Genomic DNA, 24,037 nt, shown 5'->3' on the forward strand with positions numbered 1-24,037 from the left:
ACGTCCTTGACCTTGTTTCAGAAATGCGACTTCACCGCCACCGGGTCACTGAAACTGCCCCCTGTAAAGTGGCCCCGACACGGGGCTCTCTGGGCTCCTTCCCGGGGCTGCACCCTCGCCATCGGGGGGTGTGTGGGCGGGGTGGGGCGGGCAGGTGCGCGTCAGGTCCTGGGGGCTCAGATCTGACCCCGCTCTCAGCTCCTGCGGGACCCGGGGGCGGCCGGCGGCGCTGCCCACCTGCGTGAAGAGGTCCAGGGCCTTGTGCAGGTTGGCGTGCATGCCCGTGGGCGGCTCGTTGGTGATCTTGATGGCATTTTCCAGGATGCCCTGGGGGATGATGTGGGACTCGGGGCTGGGCGCGGGCTCGGCGCTCATGAACACGCGGTAGTCCTCGTGGCTGCCGCTGCTGTACCGCTCCACCTTCTTGTCCAGCGTGCTCAGCCACCGGGCCACCAGGTGGATGTTCTGCAGCCAAGACCAGGGCTTAGCGTCGGCCCCTCAGGACAGGCCCCTGGGCGGTGTCCCGGCTGGGACAGCCCCTCCCGACAGCACCCGCGTCCACCTCTTGGGTGCTGAGCGTGTGGACGGCGTCAGCCCAGCCACCAAGGCCCCAGCCCCTGGAGTCCCTCCACCTCTGCTGGCCCCAGCCAGATGATGGTCTCAGTCCCTGCTGAGAAGTTTGGGTCAAAAACAAATGCCTGGAAGCTGAGGTCCCCACAGTGGGGCCTGGCGAGGCCCTGGGGACGGGACCAGTGCCTGCTGTGGGGTCTGGGAGTCAGGCAGGCCTGGAGGGGCCGGCAGGGCAGTCGGGGGTCTGGGAGAGGCTGGGCTTGTGCCGGGTTTCACGGAAACACGGAGACACCCCTTCCCCCAGGCGCGAGGAGGGCTTTTTGCCATTTAGGTGGGGTGCCTGGCCTGTAGCTCCCCCTGGGGAGCTGCCAGACGCCCACACGGCCCCGGGCCCGCCGCAGGCTCTCCGCACCTGCAGGATGACCCAGTGCCCTTTGCTGGCGGCCTCGTCCAGGGCGTTCTCGGCCACCACCTCCTGCCCCTGCCCCAGGGACACGTTGTGGAGCTTCCCATTGTCGATGGTGAAGTCCAGTTTTTTCCCTGTGGGAAAGGAAGACGGGGGAGTCGGGGCGCTCAGGTGATAGGGCCGAGGCTCTGGCCCCCCACAGCCTCGCTTCCTAATTCTGGCAGAGCACACGCACATTCCAGTCAGCTTTAAAAAAATTAACATCAGGGCCTCCCTGGGGGCGCAGGGGTTGAAGACACAGCACTATGAAGCCATCAGCAGCCCCTGCAGCCTGAGTCCATCCCCGGCCAGGGAGCAGCCCACGGGGCGCGGCAGACCCCTCCTGCCTCCCCGCTGCTCCCCTCCGCAGTGGATTTCAGTGGATCCGCCTGTGCTGCTCCCCACCCTGTCTCTGGGGAGTCCTCTCACCTCCCACACCTCTGGCCTGCACCCCAGCTCTTGTGTGCATAAAGAAATCTTTAAAAAAAATTGAATTTAATGACATTCGATGCAATCACCCCATCCTCGCTTGTGCCGTTGGTGCCCGGGGGCCGCTTCTCCCCGCCCCCCACCTCATCCTCTCCTGCCTCTGCGACCGCGGCCGCCTGTTCCCGCAGCCACGTGGGGCCACGTAGGGCCGAGTCGCGTTTCCGGGTGTCCGGACGCCCCCGCTGGCCACACTCACCCAGCGCCTCCACGTCCTTCAGGGGGTCCACGCCCGGGGAGAGGATGAAGAAGATGGGCGTGGAGGGGCTGCTCTCCTCGTAGGACTTGGAGAACTCCACGCTCCGGCCCTCCACGAACTTGCTGCCCATCTTCTCCTCCACGAAGTTCCTGGGGAGACGGGCGGGTGAGCCGGGCTGGGCCGGGGCGGGGCGGGAGCCGCTGCCGCTGGCAGCACCAGGCCAAAGGCCGCTCCCTGGGGACACATCCGTGCCCCGGAATCCTGGGTCCGGCGGGGCGGTGCGCGGGGGCGTCCCGGCCACAGAAGCTGGCGGGGCGGCCCCCGGCTGGTTTTCGGGGAGCTGGTTTCCCGGCCCATCCCCTCCCCGGGCCCGTGCACTGGAGGACACTGTGCCGGGCCCCAGGAGTATGGGGGCGCTGGTCACCACCAAGGCACAGCCCAGCCCCCTGAATATTATCCACCCCCGATCTGAGTTCCTTCCTTGGAAGCTGCGCCTGCGGCCCCCACTGCCCGGGAAGGTGGCCCTGCTGGCCTTGGCTCCAGGGCACGACCTGAGGCTCCTGGTGAGCGGGGTGCCTCTCTAGGCAGAGCGCCCTGGGGCCCGCGCACCCTGCAGGTGCCTTTCTCAGGTCACCCGAGCTGCACAAGCGTTGACCCAGGCGAGTCTCAGGAGCCCTCTGGGTGGCTGGGCTGGACGCCGAAGGTGCCGCTGCAGCGGGCGGGGCCCTCACCTTGGCCTAGCCCTGGACCCCGCTCCTGCCCTGGCTCCTGCCCCGCTCTCCCCGGGGTCGGCCCCCGCCCCGCACCCTTCCTGGCCCCGTTCCTCTTCACCCCAGAAAAACAGCCAAACAGACTCCCAAGGTGTCTGTGAACCCCCCGAGGTATGAGTCAGGCTTCTGCTGCCCCGACGGGGCTGCCGCCAGTGGCGGGAAATCTGCCCGGGCTGCCGGGACAAATGTGGGGCACATTTATCCCTGGCCAGGGAGCTGACACACACGGCGCAGCAGGCCTCTCCTGTCTCCCCGCTGCTCCCCTCAAGGGCTCCCCTGAGCCTGGCCCAGGTCGGCCTCCTTCCCGAGGGGCTGTCTCCCGGGGAGGCTCCTTGCGCCCAGAAGCCACAGCTGTTCCTGGGCCCTTCTGGGACCCGGTAGGCCTGGTGGGTGGGGGGGCAGGATGGCTCTCCCAGGCCTGGAGGGGTTTCTGGTCCTCCAGGGAAGTGGTTGGGGGGATGAGACCAGTTCTTTGCCAAGGAGCCGAAGCTCGAGGACAGACCCCCATACACCGGAGCCCTTGGGGCGGGCGTCCTGGGGAGCCAGCGGCTTTGTCGGTTCCCCCCGCCGGACCCCACAAGCACTCTGCCTGCGTGGCCCACCCCGTCCTCACTCAGGACATCGGGTCGGTGGCCCCGAGACCCAGACAGCCAAGGCCCAGGAGTGGAGGCTGCGCGGGGCGCAATGGCCCCTCGGTGCCGGGGAAGCAGGGCTGCTTTGGCCCGGGGCGCGGGCCTCCCCTGGGCCGGGTGCGGGTGGGCGGGCACCAGCATGGGCGGGGGCGGCCGGCGGGGGGCTCACTTGACCGCGTAGGTCATGCGGTCGGGCCGCATGCACCGGACCATGCAGAGCTTCTGCAGGGCCGTCTTGTTCTTCCACTCCTTGGGGAAAACCTCCTTCTCCGGGGCTTCCGACTCCACCAGCTTCTTCCACCGCTTGGCCGACCCCTCGATGTCGCTGTCCAGGTTTTTGAACTCGTCCATCTCCGAGAGGGCCTGGGGGGCACACAGCACCCATGACCCTGCGGAGCCCAGGCCCCAGCCCCCGGGGGGGAGGAGGGAGCCAGCTCTGGCCAAAACACAACCACAGCGGCCGCGCCCCAGCAGACCAGGGGCCGGTCCGGGTGGCGGGTCTATCTGGGGACGCGGGGCTGCTTCTCTGGGGGGTCTGGCTCCTCTCCAGGGACCACCTTCTTGGGTCATCTTGAACGGAGATGTTGAAACCCAGGGTCACGGGCCCCGCTGGTGGCCTGGGGGTCAGTCTCAGGCTCTCCATGCTGAGGCCCGAGTTCAATCCCCGGCCAGGGAGTGACCCACAGGGCACAGCAGACCTCTCCTGTCTCCCCGCTGCTCCCCTCAGCTGTGGATCTCAGTGGATCCACTTGTTCTGCTCCCCGCTCTGTCTCTGGTGAATCCTCTCACCCTCGCACCTCTGGCCTGCACCCCAGTTCTTCTGCATAAAAGGAAACGGGGTCGTTGGGGCCCTGAGTGTGGGTGTCTGGGCACCCGAGGGGTGGTCTTTCACTCTGTACTTTTTAGGGGACAAGGGTGGGGGAAAGACCCTAGACACCCCCAGCCTTTTGCCAAGTGAGGGTCCTGGGGTTGTAATTGGATGGGAAAGCGGGACAGGGCTTCCCTGTGGGCGCAGGGCATGCACCCCATTTGGGGACATGCCTGAGTGTCCCGCCTCCTGCAGGGCCCCCTGGTTTCCAGAATACCAGTGGCAGCAGCGTCTTGCCAGTGTCCCCAGCCCCAGCAGGGAGCACAGGGGACCGCGCACCCACCTTGATGCCGCCCCAGCCCTGGTGCTGCAGGAAGTCCACCGGGGACACTAGCCCCGCCTTGAAGGGGAACCGCAGCAGGAAGTCCAGCTCCATGGGGTTCAGCTCCTTTTTCGTGGACAAGACCTGCAGGAGGCAGGTGCTCAGACCTGTCCCAGAGCAGGGTTCACGCCCCGCACCCACCAGACCCACTGTCCTGCGCGGGCCAGGCAGGAGCTGGCCCCGGCAAGGTGATCCACGCACAGAGGTCCGTCCACTCCCATGTGCGGCCACCCCACGTCCAGGCCTCGCCTCCCCCGATAGCAGCCCCTGGCAGTCACGGTCAGGATCTGCCTGGACGCCCCACGGGGGGTCGCACATCAGGTAACGTGCGTGCTAGAGCCCCACTGGTCGTGCTTTCAGGGGTCACCCTGTTGTCACGCTTGGTGCTTCCTTCCTGCCTGGGGCCGAGTCCACCATGTGGACGCGCTTCAGGGGGCCCCTCCGCTGAGGACAGGGCAGCCCCCTGGGCCGTGGACGCCCCAGCGTGAGCACCTGTGGGCAGGGCGTGGGTGCCCAGGGCGGGTTTCCAGGGGCACGTGTGTGGGTCGCGGGCGCCACGTGGCTTCTGGAGGTTGGCTGACGGGTGGACTGCGGGGGTGCGGCCCACCCACCTGCCAGGGGCTGCGCAGCCGCCTGCGCCACTCCCCTCCCCGCCCCTCGGGGTCGGACTCCGTCTCTCTTTGGGGAGAGGAAGGAGGGTGTCAACCCAAAAGTTCCGTGGACATGCTGGGCCCCGCAAAGTGAAGGGGGTCCCCACAGAGCCGCACCCGGAGCCGTCTAAGGGGGCGGAGTGCGTCTCAAGCCGAGACCGGGTCGGCAGGGGAGAGACTCCGTGTGACGCAGTTGTCCAGGTTTGAGTCTGCGCCGAAAACCGGGTTCCCATGGACACCCCAGCTCTGCGTGAAGGCCTTGGCATCACCCGCACCAGCAGGTCACGGGGCTTGCCCGTGTCGTGGGACGGAGAGCGCAGGAGGGACATTCTTCCCTCGTTGCTGTGTTTCCTTAAACTCCCTTCGGCTCCAAGCGGGCTGACCAGGGCCGCTGCGGGCTGGCGCCGCGGGGCCTTTCTCTGGGCACTGCCAGCTGGAGCTGGTCGCGGCCCCCGCTCCCCAGCCAGGCCCGTCAGCCACCCAGACCTCACCCCCAGGCAGGCTCGGATCTCCGGGGTCTGGGCCGGGGCCCCACCCGCCTTCCCAGCCCCTCCCCGGTTGCGGGCCCGTTGCCGCCAGTGGGCCGGGCCCAGGTTTTACCTGAAAGGCCATCTGGGCCAGAAAGATGAGCTTGTCTCGCTCGAAGAGCCCGCGGGCCGTGTACATGTACACCGAGTAGGTGATCTCGTCCGTCAGGTTGATCACCCGCTGTTTGATCTCGTCGGCGGGCGCCGTCCGCTGGATGGCCTTCTCGAACACCACGTTGAAGGCCTGGGCAGCAGCCACAGCTCGGGGAGGCTGCCAGGGTGGACCCCCGGGTACGGGCGCGCCCCTCCTGCAGCCTGGCCCGCCGCCCTGGGGGTGTCCCGGTGCCCCCACGGCCCAGCCCCAGGCCCAGCGCACCTTGAGCGAGAACTGGTAGATGGGGTTGATCTTGTTGAGGTCGTTCAGGATGAAGTAGAGCAGGGACGCCCTCTCGGCGGCCGGCCGGTAGCTCTCTCTTGCCTCGTTGATTTTTGCTTCTGTGATTTCTGCCTCTTTCACCTGAAAACAGAGCGCAGGGGCTTGAGCGCGGCAGCGGGAGGGTGACCCGGCGAGCAGAGGTGCCCCAAGCCCTGGGCGGCCTGGGCAGTCAGCCTGGGCCCCACCTTCTCCCCAATCTCGTTGGCCGTGTGCTTGGTGGTCTCCAGGTTCTCCACCAGCGCCGTGTCTCCCAGGAAGTTCCCCGAGGCGGCAGACAGGCGGGCCAGCAGCGAGTCCTCCAGCTCCTTCAGAACGATCTTGAACTCATTTTGAGACTTGGTGAGGTTGGCCTGCAGGAGGGGCAGAAAGGAGGGTCGCGGCCTCTGGCCCCGGCTCGGCGAGCAGCTGGTGGGATGGGTCGCTGCCTCTGCAGGAGGGAGGCAAGAAGGGGAAGGCGAGGACTCGGCCGCGGCAGGAGATGGGTCTGGCTGAGCAGCTGGGGGTCCGTGGGCCCCGGGGGGCTCGGCCTCACCTTCAGCTGCTCCAGGTCTGGGCGCTCCTTGGCCACCACGGCCGCCAGGAGCTGGTCCTCGAGCCCGTCCCTGGTGACCAGGAAGTTGATGAGGGTGCACTGGGCTTGCATCTCAGGCTTGTAGTGGGGGTTGAAGTACTTGGTGTGCAGGATCAGGCGGAACTTGGGGTTGTACTCCACCTCCTTGTCCCCGATCTTGATGAACCTGCGGGCGGTGAGTGAGTGTGAGGCTCCCGGGGCCAGCGATGGCCACACACAGACGCCCTCAGAGCGCCGGAGAGGCTGCGCCCTCGGGGTCCCGGCACTTCAAAGAGACAGATGTTCCCATCTCTGCCGGGGTCTCCAAGGCTGATGGCCTGTCCTGCCCACCTGCAGCCTTGGGGGTACGGGTGCTCTTCCTGCCACGCCCCATGGCCCTCACCTCAGAGGCACTGACATCCCCACTAGAGCAGCAGCATGAACCGGGGCGCCTCTCCCTGGGGGACCGCCCTTGGCCTCTACCCTGCTGTTTCCTGTCAAGCTCACTTTTTAGGGGTCTCCAACCAGGCCCATCTCAGAGCCGGGGACACCTGCAAGCCCACTTGCCACCTCTGTGCGGCCTCTGCGTGGCCCCGACAGGGAGGGGGCTCACAGCAGCTCAGGCAGTTCCAGCCATTAAAGTTGATTTAATTTCTCCGACACTATAAAGAAACACCAGCTCGACACCTCAACCATTGAATGGACAGGCAGGACACGGCTGTCCGTGCAGCCAATACTGCCCAGTCCTCGGAAAGCGCCAGGCCCTAAAATTGCCAGGACAGCACGGACCTTGGGAACACAACGGAGGGCAGGAGGCAGCCCCTGGCCAGACCTGCCCCACCGACAGCAGCGTCCACACCGCTTAGCCACAGGTAGCAGACGGGGTTATAGGCTTGCGGGGGTGGGTGGCGGCGGGTTTCCTTGTGGGGAGATGGAAACGCTTTGAACTAGTTAGAAGTGGTGAGTGGGCTGCGGGCCCTCGACAGATCACTTTAAAAGGGTTTGTCTCAAGAAAATATAGGTAAAACACTACAAGACATACATCTCAGTAACATCTTTGAAGATTCATCACCCAAAGCAAAGAAAGTCAAGGAAAACATAAACAGCTGGGACAACATCAAACTGAAAAGCTTCTGCACAGCAAAAGAGACATTAACAAAAGCAGAGTGACACCCCACTGATGGGGAAAAATCTTTGCACCCCAGTCAATTGATAAGGGACTGATCACAAACATATACAAAGAACTCACATGACTCACCAAAAACAAAATATACAATCCAGTCAAGAAATGGGCAGAAGAACTTGAAAGACATTTCTTCAAAGAGGAAACGCAAATGGCCAACAGGCATACGGAAAAAAAGTTCAATATCCCTGATAATGACGGAAATGCAAATCAAAACCACACTGAGATACCACCTTACACCAGTGAGGATGGCACAGATCAAAAAAACAAGCAACAACAAATGCTGGCGAGGATGTGGTGAAAAAGGAGCTCCCCTGCACTGCTGGTGGGAGTGCAGACTGGTGCAACCACTGTGGAGAGCTGTGTGGAGGTTCCTCAGTGTACTGAAAATGGAGCTACCATACGACCCAGCAATTCCACTCCTGGGGATCTCCCCAAAGGACACAAAAACATTGAGTCAAAAGCGCGCCTGTGCCCCTATGTTTACTGCAGCACTAGTTACAATAGGTAAACCCTGGAAACAACCCAAATGCCCCAGAATAGATGACTGGATCAAGAAGATGTGGTCTATATACCAATGGAATATTATTCAGCAATCAAAAAAGAGAAACTCATGCCATTCGCAGCAACGTGGATGGAGCTAGAAGGGATTATGTTCAGTGAAAGAAGCCAGAAGGAAAAAGAAAAATATTGGATGGTTTCACTTAGCAGGAATATAGGGAAACCCAATAAGACATCAGTGTAAAAAAAAATAATAACGGTACAAAACACAACAAAGCAAAAGGAGACAATTATAAACCAGAGACATCCTGCAGGGGAGGAGGCGGGAGAGGGATCAGAGGGAGGGAGGGCGGAGCACAGGGGGCTGTGGTGATGGTGCGGGGGTGCCTTGGCTAAGGAAACTCTATGGGGCCTACACCTGAGGGGGCGGGGGGAGTAAATACTGTTTAAAAATGAACAACAATGTGAAAAAGAACAAAAAATAAAATAAAATAAATAAAAAAAGGGTTCGTCTCATGTTATGTGGATTTCATTTCACTTGAATTAAAAAAAAAGTGACGCAGGCTCAAGCTTTGCAAAACGCACGGAGGTGGGAAGAGGAAAGCAGAGCGGCGGAGGGTCCCACCTGCAGGGAGGGCTGCCCCCCAAGGGCGTGGCCTGCCACCCCACCCCCTTTCAGCAGCTGGGAGTTCCTTTACGTGTGTGCGTTTTGTCAAAGGCCCTCTGCCCAGGGGTAGGCAGAGGGTGTGCGGGCAGTTCACAGAGGTGGCACCGGCAATAACTCACCTTCCCTTTTTAATGGTGTTCCTGCCCAGCAGGGGGTCCAGCACAGGATCCACCGTCTCCCCGATGTTCTCGATGAGCAGGGTGTCCCCTTCAGAGATGGCCTGCTCGATGATGTCCAGGTAGCTGTGGGCACGACACGGGCACCCTTTAATGGCAGAGGCCTCGGGGTGCTGTAGGGTGCCCTAAGGGGTGGCCCAGGGGGCCGGCACTGGGGCTTCTGCCTCAGTCTCCCCTGTGGGCGTGGGGAGAGGGGGGGAGAGGCCGGGAGAGGCGGGGAGAGCTGGCCTCCAGCCCCCTGGGAAGGCGCCAGGGGGCCCTGGCCACAGACCGTGTTATGAGAACTGAACCCCACAAGCTGGGCCCCGAGGAAACGCGGGGTGGGGGTGGCCAGGTGGGGCTCAACCCAGGTCGGGGCGGGGGGCTAGGTCAGAGCCCCTCTCCGGGGCTCTGGTAACCGGGACGTTTCATTGGGGCCAAGTGTCAAAAAAAAAAATCCACCTGTGGGCCAGGGCTGGCACTCCAGGGTCAGAAAGGCGGGAGGAGCCTCTACCTGGCCGGCGGCCCCGCCCCCCCGCCATGGCCCCGCCCCCGACCCGCCCAGCCGCCCTCGCCATGCCCCGCCCCCACAATGCCCCGCCCACATCCCGTCCTAGCCCCGCCCCAAACTGCCTCGCCCGCCCCGCCCCGCCCCTCGCCCCGCCCCCACCGGCCCTAACCCCGCCCCCACTGCCCCCGCCCACCTCTTCTGCCCCAGGCGGATGGCCGTCATGGCGGAACCGTATTTGTTCTTGATCCACTTGATGCCCTGCAGCTGGGCGTCCACGATCAGCGGCCAGCGCTCGGTGCTGCACAGGATGGTGGCGTTCTCCGTGGACATGCGGTCGCTGGGCAGGCCCTGGTTGTTCCAGGTGGCCACGTCCGCGTCGTCCGTCAGCAGGCTCAAGGGGTCCAGGCCCTTGGTGATGGGGATGGGGACCTGTGGGCGGGGCGGGGGCCTTGATGCAGCGGCTCTGCGGCGAGCAGGGGACGGGCGGGCGGGGTGGGGGACAGGCCGGGGACTGCCGGAGCAGGCGGCGGTAGGCGGGGGCCAGGTGACCCTCCCCACATTGCCTGAGCGACAGACGCAGCCCCCTCACCTTTAGCTGGTTTATGTACGGGATCCAGAACTTCTCCATCAGCTCGTTGCGGTATTTCTTGGTGAAGTAGCCCACGTAGGAGACGAAGGCGGAGATCAGCAGGACGTCCCCGCACAGGGTGATGCCCTGGCTTTTGAAGTTCTCCACCGACTCGGCCCAGCGGACGTTCTCCGACGCCAGCCCTCCGACCAGCCTGGAGGGGACGGGAGGTCTTGGGGCCCTGCAGGAGCCTGCAGCTGGGCCACCGGGAGGGGAGCAGAGGGGCACCCCCAGCCTCAACCTCGCATCCTTCCTGGTCCAGCGGCTCGGCAGCGAGATGGCTTTGGGGGGATTTTGAGAACAAAAGGATTCGGGAGGCAAGACCCAGGGAAGCGGCTGGGAACGCTGAGCCCCTCTCCCCGCAGCCGCTGTTGGTGGGAGCAGAGCAGCCCACCCTCCTGCGAGGGCGCTGCCTGGACGCCTCTGGCCACAGGCTCCCACCCGACAGAGGTGAAGTTGGGTGGTGGCCACAAGACATGGGGCTTCCACAGGGAAGTGCATGCAGGTCTGAGGGTGCGCTGGCCGAGGGTGTGCTGGCCGAGGGTGCGCTGGCCGAGGGTGTGCTGGCCGAGGGTGCGCTGGCCGAGGGTGTGCTGGCCGAGGGTGTGCTGGCTGAGGGTGCGCTGGCCAACGGTGTGCTGGCCGAGGGTGCGCTGGCACGTCTGCGAAAGGCCTGCCTCAGGGTTATCCAAGCAGCCCACACAGGCCAGCAGCAAAGCCCACCTTGGTTTCTTTGCAAGTTTGGAAAGTCACTCAAAGCAGGACAGGGTGACGTCTGCCCCACTGGAGGTCACTTGGGCAGGGGACATCTTCCCGCGTCATCTGCCCCGGGGCCACGCACATCATGCAAACGTAGCAGCCCCTGAATGTGGACAGCCCGCAGCCTGCACCCCACGCCGCATGCAGCGGGAGTGGCTGGCTCCAGGGCTCAGCCCTTGGGCTCTGCTGGTAGTGGGGGGTGCAGGGCAGGGGGTGGGGCGGCCTCTACCTGTTTGCCAAGGAGATCACCCTGTTGGTGGCATCGGCCTCCTGCTGGCACCGGATCTTCTCTGCTGTGGCCTTTTCAAACGCCGAGGTCAGGTTGCTCAGGTTGGCATTGAGCTCCTGGGCAGACAAGAGGGCAGGGTCTGGGATCAAACACCAGGCACCCCAACCCCTGAAGCCCAGCCTGGCAGGAGCCACTGGAGCCTGTGGGCGGGAGGGCGGGTGGGCAGGGACTGGGCCACGCCCTCCCCCCCCACCTCTGCTGAGTGACTCGCGACAGCGGCCACGGCCCCATTCCTGGAACCTGCGGCTGAGCCACTCACAGCAATCTTGTTTTTGATGCGGGAGAGCTTGTCCTGGGCCTCGGCCAGCTCGGCATTGGCTTCCTCCAGGGCCAGCCTCTTGGGGGCCACGTCGCAGTAGACCTCGTAGAAGCGCACGATGTTGATGCACCAGGAGCACAGCCCCGCGGCGGCTGTGGACTTGGAGCGGATGAACTCAGGGTCGAACGTTGGGTTTCCCTGGTAGGGCCTGGGGAGGGACAGGGTGCTGGCCGGGCGGGCAGGAGGCCCCCAGTGACCACCTGCCCAGCCAGCGTATTGGTCTACAGTTACGGAACGAAAGGAACCCAGAGTTCTGGCCCCCGCCGTGGACTTCGGGGTGTGAGGGAGAGTGGAAAGCCGTGCTTTCAGGCCCATATTCTAGAAGGATCCAGCACGTCCCATCCTCCAGGGGGCTGGCGCTTCGTGTAGCTGCTCTCATTTAAATTCTCCAAGGCTGGGCCTCCCTGGTGGTGCAGGGGTTATGTCTCAGCACTGTCAAGCTATCTGCAGCCACTGTGGCCAGAGTCCATCTCTGGCCAGGGAGCTACCCACATGGTGCAGCAGACCTCTTCTGTCTCCCCGCTGCTCCCCTCAGCAGTGTGTTTCAGTGGATCTGCCTGTTCTGCTCCCCACTCTGTCAGGTGAATCCTTTCACTCCCCATCTCTCGTCTACACCCCAGCTCTTGTATGCACAAATAAATAAATCTTAAAAAAAGATTCTCCATGTCTCCATCACATGCAATAGGCTGGGCCTTGGAGGTCAGCACCCTGCTGGCGTGTGCCGGGGGGCCCTCTCTTCTGTGGGGGAGCACCTAGAGAGGCTGCCCATCTCCCCAGGGGGCACAGCTCACAAGGGGTGGCCCAAAGCCCCCGCCCCATTTGCTTGCCCCAGTGCCCGGCTCCCCAGTCGCCACCTGGAGGCCGAGGCTGACAGCGGCCAGGTGCAGGGATGCGGGGAAAGGCCGCAGCTGCTTTTAGACTCTCTAAAAACTCGTACTTCTAAAAAGGGCAAAAGACCTGAAACAGGCGCTTCCCCAAGGGACACCTGCAGGGGCGCCCAGGCAGGCAAGAAATGCTGGTCTCGCCACCCCCACATCAGGCAGCAGCTCACACCCGCGAGCCAGGAGTGAGAGGCTGGTAGTGGGGACGTCCAGGGCCTGGGAGGGCGGCCGCCACCTGTGGTGGGGTGCCAGCCGCCTGGCCCGGCAGAGGCAGCATGAAGGGGGCCCCGGGCCCGGCAGCACCACCACTGGGTGTCCACCAAGGGACGCGAGAGCGCGGGCCCGGCAGCTCTCTGCACCCCGTGTCCACAGCGCCCAGCCCGGCCCCAGTGCCCCTCGCATGGATGAATAACGCAGCCATGGACGGACGCTCAGCGGGATGCCCCTCCCCGTGGAAAGAAAGGGGGTGATCGTGCTCTCGGGGAGCACGGGTGGGCCGGCGCCCTGACGTAGGCCGGGAGCCAGGGCGGAGCGCGGGGAGCCAGAGAGCAGCCCGCAGCCACGGCAGGGCGAGCCTGGGCTCCGAGCACCAGCGCTGGGGCTGGGGGCTGCCAGGGGGCTGGGCCGCAGGTTGCGGTGGAGGGGGCCGAGCCCGGCACTCGCCGAGAGGTGCGCCGCCTCCCCGAGTTACACAGTCTCCCCCAGTTACACAGTCATGCGCACGGGCGGCGCATCAACGCCACTGGAAGAGCAGAGCCAGCCCCGCGAGCGCGCAGGGCCGCCCCGGGCAGGCCGAGCTTAGGCGGGGCCATCTCCCCTGTTTCTTCGCTGAGGCCGCTGGGGAGGCCCGTTTGCTCCTTGGAAGCACACCCCGGGCGGGGCTGCACCCCTGGCCGCACCCCAGAGATGCTGGGGGCCGGTGTAGGCGGGGACGCGCGCTGCAGGGGAGCAGAGCCGCCTGGCTCCGGGCCGCGGGGCGGTGGCCAGTCACGTGGCAAGATCACACGTGGCTAAAGCCGCGAAGCGCTTCCGTGGGGACTTTTCCCACAGTGTGAGGTAAAACGCCGCAGCGGGGCAAGTCCCTGCACGCGAGCGCGTCCGTCCAGCCGTGGGGGCGCTTCAGACAGAGACGGCGGAGAGCTGACGCTGGCCCGCGGCCTGGCTTGGGCGGACGGCGAAGCACCGCGGGCCTTTTCTCCAGCTTCGGGGTGCTCGTGCTTATCGGGCGCCGACCAGCGGGTGGCGGCCGGGCGAGGCTGGGGTCCCGCTGGCCCTGGCCTGGGCCTTTCTCCGCTGGGTCCAGAGACCCTGGCGTGGGCCCAGGGGCGGGAGACGGGCCGGGGGCGCACGGGGGGCTTGGGCTTATGGGGTCGAACGTGGGCACCCCACCCAGCCCAGGGGCACCGCCACCAGCGGGCTGGACGTGTGCTCGACGCTCACAGAGCCACTCGCCCGCAAGCGCTGTGCGCATGTGTGTGCATGCCACGTGAGCACACACGTGTATCCCGGGGCGCACCGCGCGTGTCGGCTGCTCTCGCAGGGATGGGCCCGGGGCCCTGTGGGTTCCCCGTTGGGCGCCCCAAAGGATCGTGTGGTGCGGGGGCTGCCCAGATGGTGGGTCCCAGCCCCGGTGCCTGCCGGCCGGGAAGCTGAGGGTCACGGGCTCCCTCGCAGCGATAGCCCGAGCACTGGGGGGCGGCCAGCGCCACCCCGACCCCAGCAGGCCCAGGGAAGGCTGAAGAAGGCTCTGCGGTGCCGCCGGCCCCGACTCACTTGAAGGCCTTGAGGCAGGCCTCGGGGATGTGCTCCTTGTCGAACTTCTTCAGGGAGTCCAGGAAGGTGTCCACTTTGCCCATCATGATCTTGGCGGCTTTCCAGCTCTTGTCCTTGGGGATCTTGCCCCCGGGCGCCGTCAGAATCATGACAGCAGCCGTGACGTTGACCACGGCGTCCGGCGGGGACCCGAAGGACTTGAGCTCTGTCAGGTTGTTCTGCGGACAGCAGGGGCGAGGCCCTGGGGGAGTCCCACCGGCCCGGAGTGCACCCCAAGGCCTCCCCGCGGCCGTCTCTCCCGTTCGCCCCTCACCTTGTTCAGCGTGTCCAGCGCTTCCTGCGCGGCCAGCAGGGCCGGCTCTGCCTTGGCCAGGTCCGTCTCGCAGGCCTTCTGCTTCTCAGCGACGTTCTGGAGGGAGGGCGGACAGGGACGGCACATGCAGGGGCTCCAGGCGGCAGGCACGAGCTCAAGGGGCGCGGCCCCAGCCGGCACCCCTCTAAATGGCAGCGCCTCTGAGCCAGCCTGTGCGGCAGCCACCACCCTCGGGCCCTGGGAGGCCCGGGACCCGCCCCAGCTGGTGATGACGCTGGCCGCGGCCCCTACCTTGTTGATGACCTCCACCTTGACCTCCTCCTCGTCGGCAATGGCTTTCTCTTTGCTGACCTTCTCGGTCTCCACGCCCACCACCTGGATCAGCTTGTCCGCGTTCTCATTCTTCTGCTTCAGGTCGGCCTCCTGGATGGCCAGCTTGGCCTTTAAGTCGTCCACCTGGGGAGGGGACATCAGGGGATGTGCAGGCCAGGCTGGGTGGCTGCCAGCCCGGGGGCACTGGGCCACGCCAAGTGGTGCTCCCTTAGGTGCATTTATTGAGCACTGGCTGTGCACACAGGTGGAAGGTGTAAGACATGTACTGTTGCTCAGAGAGTGCTGGGGGAGGCTATGGGGATGGGAGCACTTGGGGGGCGCAGGCCTGGCCTGGGGAAGGTGTGCTGAGGAGTGACAGGGCTGCCCACTTGGTTGGGACGCAGCCACCGTGTCCAGGACTGTCTGGAAGGTAATTCCCGCAAAGGGGATGGGGCCGTGGGCTCGCTCCTCCCCCGGCCTCTGTAGGGGGGAACGGCTGGGCTGGAGCGGGATCCCCCCAACAGGTCTGGCTCCTTGAGCCCCTCGGAGACAGCACCGGCGGGCAGCGCAGGCGGGAGGCCAGGACGGCACCCGGCCCCGGGCCTCACCTGAGACGCCGTGCTCTGCAGCTTCATCAGCCCGTTCTCCAGCCTCTCGATCTTGGCCACCAGCTCCAGCCTCTTCTTGCCCAGCAGGCTCTGGTAGAGCTTGATGAGCTCCAGGAAGGTCTTGGGCGTGGTGTAGTTGTAGCGCCTCTCGGTGGCGAGGTACACCTTGGACATCTCGTTGACCGTCGTGTGCACATAGGACATGAAGAGGCTGATGGAGGCCTTGACTTCTGGCTGCAAAGGCAGGTGGGGCCGTCCATCCCTGCTGCCCTGGCGGGGCCCGGGGAGGAGGCAGCTGCTGGCCGCGGTGACCCACAGGCGCCGGCGACCGTGGGAGACGCCCAGCCTCCCTCACCCTGGGTGGTTTGAGACGGCGAGGCGTGGCAGGCTTCCTGGGTGCTGCCGAGGGTGCCCACCAGGGCGCAGCAGAGCCCGGCATGGTTCCTACCTCTCTGCCTCTCACTCGCGCCAGGGGAGGCGCCGGGCTGGCAACGTGTCTGCACAGCCCAGGTCACCCAGCGAGCGGGTCCGGTGCATGTCCTCAGCCCGGCGAAGGAGGTCAGAGGTTCTTCTCCTGCCTCCTGTCCCTGGCCCGCCCAGCGTCACGGCCCCTGCCGCCCGGGCCTGCCCTGGGAGACGGGCCCTGGGCACTGGGCCCGGGAGTGGTCCTCGCCAGGCACATTCAACGCAGATTTACTTGGAAAAGCGTCCCTCCCGCCCAGGTGCCTTTGGCATCTGCTCCGGCCCTTGCGGGGCCCAGCGGAGGGACCATCCCTGCTGCCAGGAGGCCTGTCCGGGGAACTGGGAGCTGCCTCTTTGCCCTGAGCAAGAAATGGTCGCTGTGGTGCCCTCGGCAAAGGCCTGAGCCAGCACGCAGTGGCTGGCCTTTCCCCCGACAAGAAGGGGGTCCACCCATTAAAACGGGGTGGGGTGTGCCTGCAGGCTGCTCCTGATAGCACCATGTGTCACAGGGGCCAGGACGACGAGGTGTGGCTCAGCCCAGGGCTGCCCCCACTGCCCGTCACCGCCACCGCGGGCAGCGCCCCCTGTGTCCAGGCCGGCAATGAGCGGACGTGGACATCATCTCTCGGCCCCACCCCACGACAAGAGGACACTGTCAGAGCAGAGCAGCCGCCATCACCTACTTGTCTCACCCTGGACAAGGGCAGGTCGGGGGAGGCAGCAGCCTCAGGGGAGACGGCCGGGGGCCGCGTCCACTCATCACGCGGTCATGCCCCAGGTGAGGGGTCAAGCCCAAGCTTAGCCGTGTGACCACGGTGCTAACCCCAGGTGCTGCCCTGGCACAGTCTCGCAGGACCACCGACAGCAGCCTGCTTTGCCCACGGCTCACTCGTCGTGAGGCTTTGACACCAGCGTGGCTGTTCGTGGTGCCCCTGACATTTCCGCCCACGGCCAGCGTCCCCCTGCCCCGCCCTGAGCCCGCCCCAGAGTGGACCAGGGTCCCTCTCCAGACAGGCGGCCCAGCACACAGTGGGAGCCGAGGGAGCCGGGCCCCTGGGACCCACCTGGATGCCCTCCGTGTCCTCCAGGAAGCGGGCGCTGACAGACACCAGGGCGTCCTCCGGCCACTCGTGAAACCAGTCGATGGCCGTGCAGTTGACCACCGCGGGGAACTTCCGCGCCCGCACGCGCAGGACGGAGCCCACGGGGGAGAAGCACAGGATCACCTGGATGCGGGGCACGGGGTGCATGCGTGTGCGTGTGCGTGTGCATGCCTGTGTGTGCACGGGCGGCGCGGGGGGCAGGTCGGGCCTGAGCAGGCAGCCCCGTGGAGGCGGGAGCGGGTGCCCCGGCTTCCCAGGGTCGGGCAGAGCTCAGCCAAGGTCAGGCCTCACTCGGCAGCTGTGAGGGAGCGAGGTGAGCCCGGCCTGCCGGAGGTGGCCCCCAGAGGGTGGGCGAGGACGGAGCGGGCCGTGAGCCTCCCGAGAGGCAGGCGAGGCCCGAGCAGGGAGGGCCCCACCCGCCTTCCCGCCGGCAGCGCCGGCCCCACGGCACGGGAGCACCCAGGTTCCCGGCCCCACCGGTGAGGGTGGAGCTGAGGGGCAGAGAGGCTGAAGCAGACGCGGAGGCTGGGGAGGGGACCTGGGGAGGCCTGCGGGGCAGGGACGGTGAAGACCGAGCCGCGCCTCGGCCGGGGACTGCACCAGGGGCTGGGGGGCCTGAGGGAGACGCCTGAAGAGACTTGGGTGAGGCCCACAGGGACCCTGGCAGGGGCGGCCGAGGCCTTGCTTTGTGCCCTGATTTGGCTCTTTTCCGTCCAGACTTGCCCGGCCCCCCTCAGCGCCCCTTTCCGGTGGTCCCCCTTAGACGTGGGGCAGGCTCTTGGGCCCCCGCGGCCCGGCTTGGCTCGGCCGACCCTGTTTGGCCAGGCGTTCGCCCACGGGGGAGGGTGACCCCGGGTGTGCCTTTGGGCATCTGCTGCCCTTTCTCCTCCTCTCTGCACACGGTCTGTCAAAGCTCCTTCGCTCCGAGAGGACGCTTTGTCTTGATGCAGCAGGTGGCAGACCCCATTCAGAGCATGCAGGCTTGGGGGCCCGGGTAACCCTCAGTCTGCCCTCTAGCACACAGCCCCCTCCAGGCCCCAAGGGGGTGGCTCATCCCCTGACAGGCTGGGGCTCTGGCTGATCTGGAAGTGGCACCTCATGGTCATTGCCGCCTCCGCCCTCCCCGGCCCGGCTCTGCTGGAGAAGAGCAGGGGCACCCCCACCCCGCCCCTCAGCTGCCCCGCCGGGGCTGTGCACCACTCTGGGAGAAGGGGGAACATGCTTTATATCCCTTGTCAGGGTCCACATCAGTGCAGGGGCCTGGAGGGGCCCTCGGTGGGCCCAGTGGCCAGGGGCTGGCTGTCCTAGCTGGACGCCGAGCAGGAGGGAGAGAAGGAGCAGGCACAGCCAGGGCTCCGAGGAGGGTCCCCGTGAGCGGGTGCTGAGCTGAGGGGTACGTCTCTGCCTGGACTTGCCATCGGTGGGGTTGACCGTGCGCACGCTCCTGCTGGCCACGCCGCACGGCCTGAGGCCCCCGCCGTGCACCGGGGAGTCCGTGCCAGGGAAGCTGGTGGTCCCCGCGCCGAGGAGAGGTGGTCTCGGGGGCAGCCCAGCTGGCGGGACCTGCGTGGAGGTGACGCCTACCTTCAGCTGCCGGCGCACTTTCTCGATGAAGAATTTCCAGCACATCTCCCGGGAGTCGTTCAGGCCCAGAGACTTGACTTGCGGCCGCATGGAGGTCAAGATGTTCTCCATGTCGTCGTCCGTGAAGAGCCCCGGGACCTCCCCTGAGGCCAGCAGGTCGTTGATCAGCACCAGGAACTGCTCCTCGGCCACCTGCGAGTCCGTCATCAGGAACACCGACGGCACGTTCTTCACCGCCGACTTTATGTACTGGGCACTCAGGTCGAGCTGGACACAGGAGGACCCGCTTGGACCCGGGCCAGAAGGGGCAACCTGGGCAGCCACCCCCATGGCCCTGGGCACACCTGGAGGGCAGCGTCCTAGGAGCCGCGCTCAGGGGGCCCTGACCCCGACAGGAGGGCCTCAGGGTCAGGGCGTGGCTCGAGGTGGCCACGATGGTGCATGGACATGCGGGCCTCCCTGCAACGCGACCCCACCTGGGAAGGAAGACCCCCGGCGGCGTGTCTCGGGGACAGGAGACCCGGTCTTCCCAGGCTGCGGGCTTGTGGTCAGAGGCCTGGCCATGCGGAGCCTGCCCCCCAGAGGCCCAGGAGCCTGGAGTTCGAAGAGCAGCTAAAACCAAGCCCCCTTGGCTATTTTGGGCTGACCTCATGGTGGGCAGGGCCCCCCCCACCTTCCCCTGGCTTCGACATGTGGCGCAGGTGCTGGCAGGACCGTGTCCTGGAGAAAGACCCTGGACATCCAGCCCCTCCACGCGGCGGCTCCATGTGAAAGCGGGAGGAGGGAGGGCTTCCCCGGGGCCGCACCCAAGCGGTGGGAGGAGCCCGCGGCTCACCTTGAGATCTGGGATGCCGTAGCCCTTCTTGATGGTGATCTGGAAGACGTCCAGGGAACTGATGTAGGCGGCCAGGCGCGAGAGGCTCTGCTTGCCGCTGCCGCCCACCCCCACCAGCAGGGCGTTGCCGCGGGGGGACTCCAGGATGCGGTTAATCCTGCAGATGTGGGCCACCGCATCCTCAAACAGCACCTGCGGATGCCGGATGGGGGCCGTGGTGACCTGCCTCGAGCGCGGGGACTGCCCCCAACCCTCGGGCAGTGCTTTGCCAGCATGGTCAGCCCAGGCCATGACGCCCCGGCTGGGCGGGGAGGGGGACTCGGCAGCCAGCGCCTCACCAGGTTCATCACCGCGTTGACTTCGTTGTAACTGTCCAGCACCTCGACCAGCAGCTTGCTCAGGTGCGCCATGTCCGTGACCGGCAGGTACTTAGGGTCGCCGATGCCTTGGGCGAAGTGGCAGAAGATGTTTGGTTTGGCAAACAAGAGCTCTTCGCCGAGGTCCTAGGAGCGAGAGACGGGCCTCTGAGCTGGACCCCGTGGGCCCTGGCGCCTTGCCCTGGAGGCCTGGGCACTCAAGATGTTTGTCTGGGCTCCGGGGCCCAGGGGCCTGTGGCCCAGGGCCTGGCCGGCCACTGGGAGGGCTCCCCGGGTGTTCTGATCCCGTCATGGCTGCATGAACTGGCAGACCAGAGGGACTCTGTCCAGGAGGGACCCTCTTCAGGAAAGCCCGATGCACCACAGGGCCCCCGACTGAGCAGGACGTCCCGTGGACGGGGGAGCCCGCGCATCCTGGCCTCCTGAGTGAGAGCCGGCTGCCCTCCTGCAGACACCACCCTCGCGGCCAGTCCTTTGGGGACTGCCTGTCCGCACCCCTGGCCGCCCCTTTCTGGCCGGGCGGCAGGGCCGGAGGCTGCATTTACGTCCAAGAACTTCTTGGTGGAGGCTATGGTGACCCTGCGAAGCGTGTCCTGGTCCTTCTTATCGATCATCTTGTCGCCGTACACGCGCTCCGCTTCGTGCAGCCAGAGGCGGGCGAGGTCCAGCGGGGCTTTCAGGACCTCTGCCGTGGAGAACAGGAGGCCCTGTTGGGAAGTGGGTGGTCAGTGGCGCCCCCGCCGAGGGGCAAGGCAGAGGCTGCCCGGGGCCGTGAGCAGGCCGTGAGCACGTCCCCGGGACGAGCCACTGTGCTGTGGGGACAGTGCCCCTCAGGGCAGGGCAGCCACTGACCGCCAGGGCCATGCAGACCCTGGGGAGAGACATGGGGATACTCCTCATAAGAGAGGGTCAGGGCTTCACCCCTCGGGGGGTGGACGGTGGAGAAGGGACAGAGAGGCTGATGGGGGCCTAGACTTGCAAAGGCCAGAGCTGCGGTTACAGGCGTGGGCTCTGCAACAGGCCCGCCTGCGTCCAGGCCTGGCCACTCGCTGACCACGTGACCCGGGTGAGACCAACAGGTGCCTGTTGAGTGTGCTGTTTCCCGGCACTCTCTGGGCTCTGGGACACAGGACAAGACCGACCCGCCTTCCCAGAGCCTGCATTCCAGCGGGAGGCGTGACCAGTCAAATGGCCGCAGGCGTTACGGTCATGATAGACTCACAAATGACGCAAGTGGGGGCAGCCAGGGTGGGTGTGGGCAGCGGAGGGGCTCGGGGCATCTGAGCTAAAGCGGAAGTGGGAGGAACCAGATGTGACCTCGCCCACGAGAGCCTTCGACACTCCCCCACCCCCACCCCGACACACTGCTGTAAAACAAGCCTGTGGGCCTCTCGCACGAGCGGAGGGAGCCGGCGCCCAGCCGGCCAATAAACGAGAGACAATGTCATCACGTCACCACCACGGCCACCACCCCCGTCACCGCCGTCCCAGCCTCGTCATCACCGTCACCCTCACATCACTCTCCCCGCCACTAGTCATCTTCACCTTCAGCGTCACCGCCATCATCACCCCTGTCCCCAGCACCGGCGAACCACCATCGTCCTCACCGCCATCACCATCACTCTACGTCATCGTCACCATCATCACCGCCACCTTCACCGTCAACACCGTCGCCGCGGCCGTCACCGTCCACAGGTCACTTCGCTTTCTCCCCCGGGAGAGGCAGAGGGGAGCGCACCGGTGGCCCAGGGGCTGGGCCGGGAGGCGGCCTGGCACAGCTCAGACAGCCGTACCTGGAAGATATTGGAGAGGTCCCTGAGGTTGAAGACGTAATGAAACTTGATGGCCGTGGGGAGGAACGTGGCTGCCACTTTCTGATGCAGGGCTGGAGAGAGAGAAAGACACCGATTCTCAGCCTCTTCACGGCCGGGGAGTGCCAAGCTGAAAGCACGGTCGCTCGAGCAAGCGGACAGTTAAACGGTGACAACTGGAGTGAGAACTCTGCATGGCTGAGGAGGGAGGAAGCTCGCGGCTCGATGACGCGTCATCATTTCTGCGTGCTGGGTTCCCTGCCTCTGCTTCCCCTGGAGCCGCTGCATCGCACAGCAGCGCCTGCTGAAACCCAGCATCATTTAAAAAATATTGATTTAAAAGTATAAATAAAACACCTGTCGGGGGGAAACACGGCCCCATAAAGCAGGTCTTCACGCCAGGAGGGGGAGGGTGGGCGGGGCGGGCTGCTCACCCAGGGCGGAGGCCACCAGCTGGCTGCTCAGCCTCTGCACCGCCATGGGGGTCATGCGGTAGGCCAGGTGCTGGGCCAGGATGGAGCTGTAGATGGTCGTGAGGGCCTCCTGGCCCGGGAAGCTCACGGCAAACACGCAGAAGTGCCGCTGCCAGAACAAGCAGAGACCCGTCGGGCCGCCTGGACGCGCTGGGGCTCCGTCCCTGCTGCCTGACGAAGCGGGGCTAGACGGACAGCTCCCTCCTCGCGCCCCCGCAAGCTACAATCCCATTAAGGGTCCACTCTCCCTGGCTCAGCCGTCTTTCCTTTCTGCTCCCAAGAAAAATGGCTGACAGGGGCAAGAGCCTCAGCACACAGGCCTGGCTTCATCTGTGCCCACCCGCTCACGTGACCGAGAGGGGGTCTGGCCTGGGCGGCTGCAGATGTGACAGGGTGCCTGTCGAGGGTGGCTCTCAGACCAACACAATAAACTTTCAAGTAAGTGTGTCTGCACCCGGTGAGTCGCCCGGCCCCCCGACACGGCCGCCGGCTTGCTGTGTGTGTGGAATCCAGATTCCCTGGGCACCTGGATTTCACCAGCTGGACATGGCAGCTCTCCGGGGCCCGGGAGGCCTGGCCAGCTTCTCAGCATCCCCGGACCCCAGGGGCTCCTGACACTTTCTGAAGCCTGGGGAGCCCTCCAGAGGCTTGCGCCGCTGACCGATGCTTCCACCTCCCAGCCGGAGTCAGCCTCCGCCCACGGCAGCCAGCGCAGTGAGCCTGACCTCTGCTGACCTGGAGTCGGGGGTCGATGGTGAAGGACCCTGAAGTGGGGTTCATGCACGCCACATACTGACAGTTGTGGATGTCCTTGAGCGTCAGCTTCTGTCTGTCGTACCTGCGGGGAGACCAGGGTCCTGGGGGAGGCGCCCACCCTGCCTGCGAGGAGCCTCCACGGGGAACAAAACCAGCTGCACAGGTGCCTGGTCGGTCTGGCTGCCCAGCGGGCCGGGCGGAGCCCAGTGGGGCTCAGAGTGTTGTGGCAGGGACGATGCTCCCGCCCAGCCCGCCCCTGCACGCACCAGTGTCCATGGTCCATGTGCTGCCGGATGAGGGTGTGCGGGGCCACCGTCCCGTACTTGTCCACCTCGGGCATGTTCATGTCGTCGATGAAGTAGATCAGCTTCTTGGTGCCGGGAGGCCCGTAGTTCCGCCCCGATTTCTTCTCCAGCGGCTTCTCCAGCACCCCTAGAGCCGTGGCCAGGCAATGGCCGGGTCTCAGCCCCACCCTGTACCCCTGTACCCCGGCTCTGCTCTGCACCCCCACTTGGCCCCGCCTACCTGCCCCCGGCTCCTGGCCCCGCCGCCCACCCCTGCTCCTGGCCCCGCCCACCCCTGCTCCTGGCCCCGCCCACCCCTGCCCCTGGCCCCGCCCACCCCTGCTCCTGGCCCCGCCCACCCTGCTCCTGGCCCCGCCCACCCATGCTCCTGGCCCCCGCCCACCCATGCTCCTGGCCCCGCCCACCCTGCTCCTGGCCCCGCCCACCCTGCTCCTGGCCCCGCCCACCCCTGCTCCTGGCCCCACCCACACGCCCTTGCTCCTGGCCTTGCTCCACCCTGCATCTGCCGCACAGCCCTGCCCCGCCCCCGCTCCTGGCCCCGCCCCTGCCCCTGGCCCCGCCCTTCTGTGCACCTGCCGCGTGGGCCTCACCCTGCAGCATGGCCGAGGTGGTGTAGAAGTTGAAGGGCACGGCCTGCACCAGGTAGTCGTCGGTGTTGAGGTTTTCCAGCTTGTCCCCCATCAGCACCGACTTGCCCGACCCCGCGTTCCCCACCAGCATCACAGGCCACGACTTCTCCATGAGCAAGTCCATGAAGTAGCGGATGCGGATGGTCTCCGTGGTGTGCACGAGGGAGGCCTGCGGGGCGCGAGGGGGCCTGACCACGTCCCCTGCCGCGCGCTGCCTGGCTCGGGCAGTGTCCTCACCCCGCACCCACTCAGGTGCTGCCGGGGCCCTGCTCCACCCTGCACCTGCCGCCCGGCCCCGCCCCACCCCGCCCCACCCCTACCCTGCTCCTGGCCCCGCCCCACCCCACC

General features: G+C 65.9%; 1 protein-coding gene across 1 annotated transcript in view; it reads right to left on the minus strand.

Annotated features, from left to right (window-relative positions):
• DNAH17 (dynein axonemal heavy chain 17) overlaps positions 1–24,037 on the minus strand; it is a gene marked incomplete at both ends in the record, with an annotated part of 72,331 nt that overhangs the window by 6,400 nt on the left and 41,894 nt on the right. The window contains 28 exons of the mRNA XM_084237749.1: positions 238–465; positions 983–1,110; positions 1,701–1,849; positions 3,272–3,465; positions 4,254–4,376; positions 5,543–5,713; positions 5,846–5,986; positions 6,091–6,255; positions 6,438–6,642; positions 8,926–9,048; positions 9,666–9,901; positions 10,062–10,254; positions 11,089–11,204; positions 11,408–11,615; positions 14,122–14,339; positions 14,435–14,530; positions 14,726–14,890; positions 15,355–15,588; positions 16,881–17,042; positions 18,504–18,770; positions 19,339–19,530; positions 19,677–19,841; positions 20,261–20,422; positions 21,509–21,600; positions 21,961–22,108; positions 22,735–22,837; positions 23,022–23,187; positions 23,651–23,858. Of these exons, the coding sequence (XP_084093875.1) occupies positions 238–465; positions 983–1,110; positions 1,701–1,849; positions 3,272–3,465; positions 4,254–4,376; positions 5,543–5,713; positions 5,846–5,986; positions 6,091–6,255; positions 6,438–6,642; positions 8,926–9,048; positions 9,666–9,901; positions 10,062–10,254; positions 11,089–11,204; positions 11,408–11,615; positions 14,122–14,339; positions 14,435–14,530; positions 14,726–14,890; positions 15,355–15,588; positions 16,881–17,042; positions 18,504–18,770; positions 19,339–19,530; positions 19,677–19,841; positions 20,261–20,422; positions 21,509–21,600; positions 21,961–22,108; positions 22,735–22,837; positions 23,022–23,187; positions 23,651–23,858 (4,758 nt within the window). The remainder of the gene's footprint in view (positions 1–237; positions 466–982; positions 1,111–1,700; positions 1,850–3,271; positions 3,466–4,253; positions 4,377–5,542; positions 5,714–5,845; positions 5,987–6,090; positions 6,256–6,437; positions 6,643–8,925; positions 9,049–9,665; positions 9,902–10,061; positions 10,255–11,088; positions 11,205–11,407; positions 11,616–14,121; positions 14,340–14,434; positions 14,531–14,725; positions 14,891–15,354; positions 15,589–16,880; positions 17,043–18,503; positions 18,771–19,338; positions 19,531–19,676; positions 19,842–20,260; positions 20,423–21,508; positions 21,601–21,960; positions 22,109–22,734; positions 22,838–23,021; positions 23,188–23,650; positions 23,859–24,037) is intronic.

Source organism: Talpa europaea (assembly GCF_964194135.1).
Source record: "Talpa europaea genome assembly, chromosome: 7".
NCBI lineage: Eukaryota > Metazoa > Chordata > Mammalia > Eulipotyphla > Talpidae > Talpa > Talpa europaea.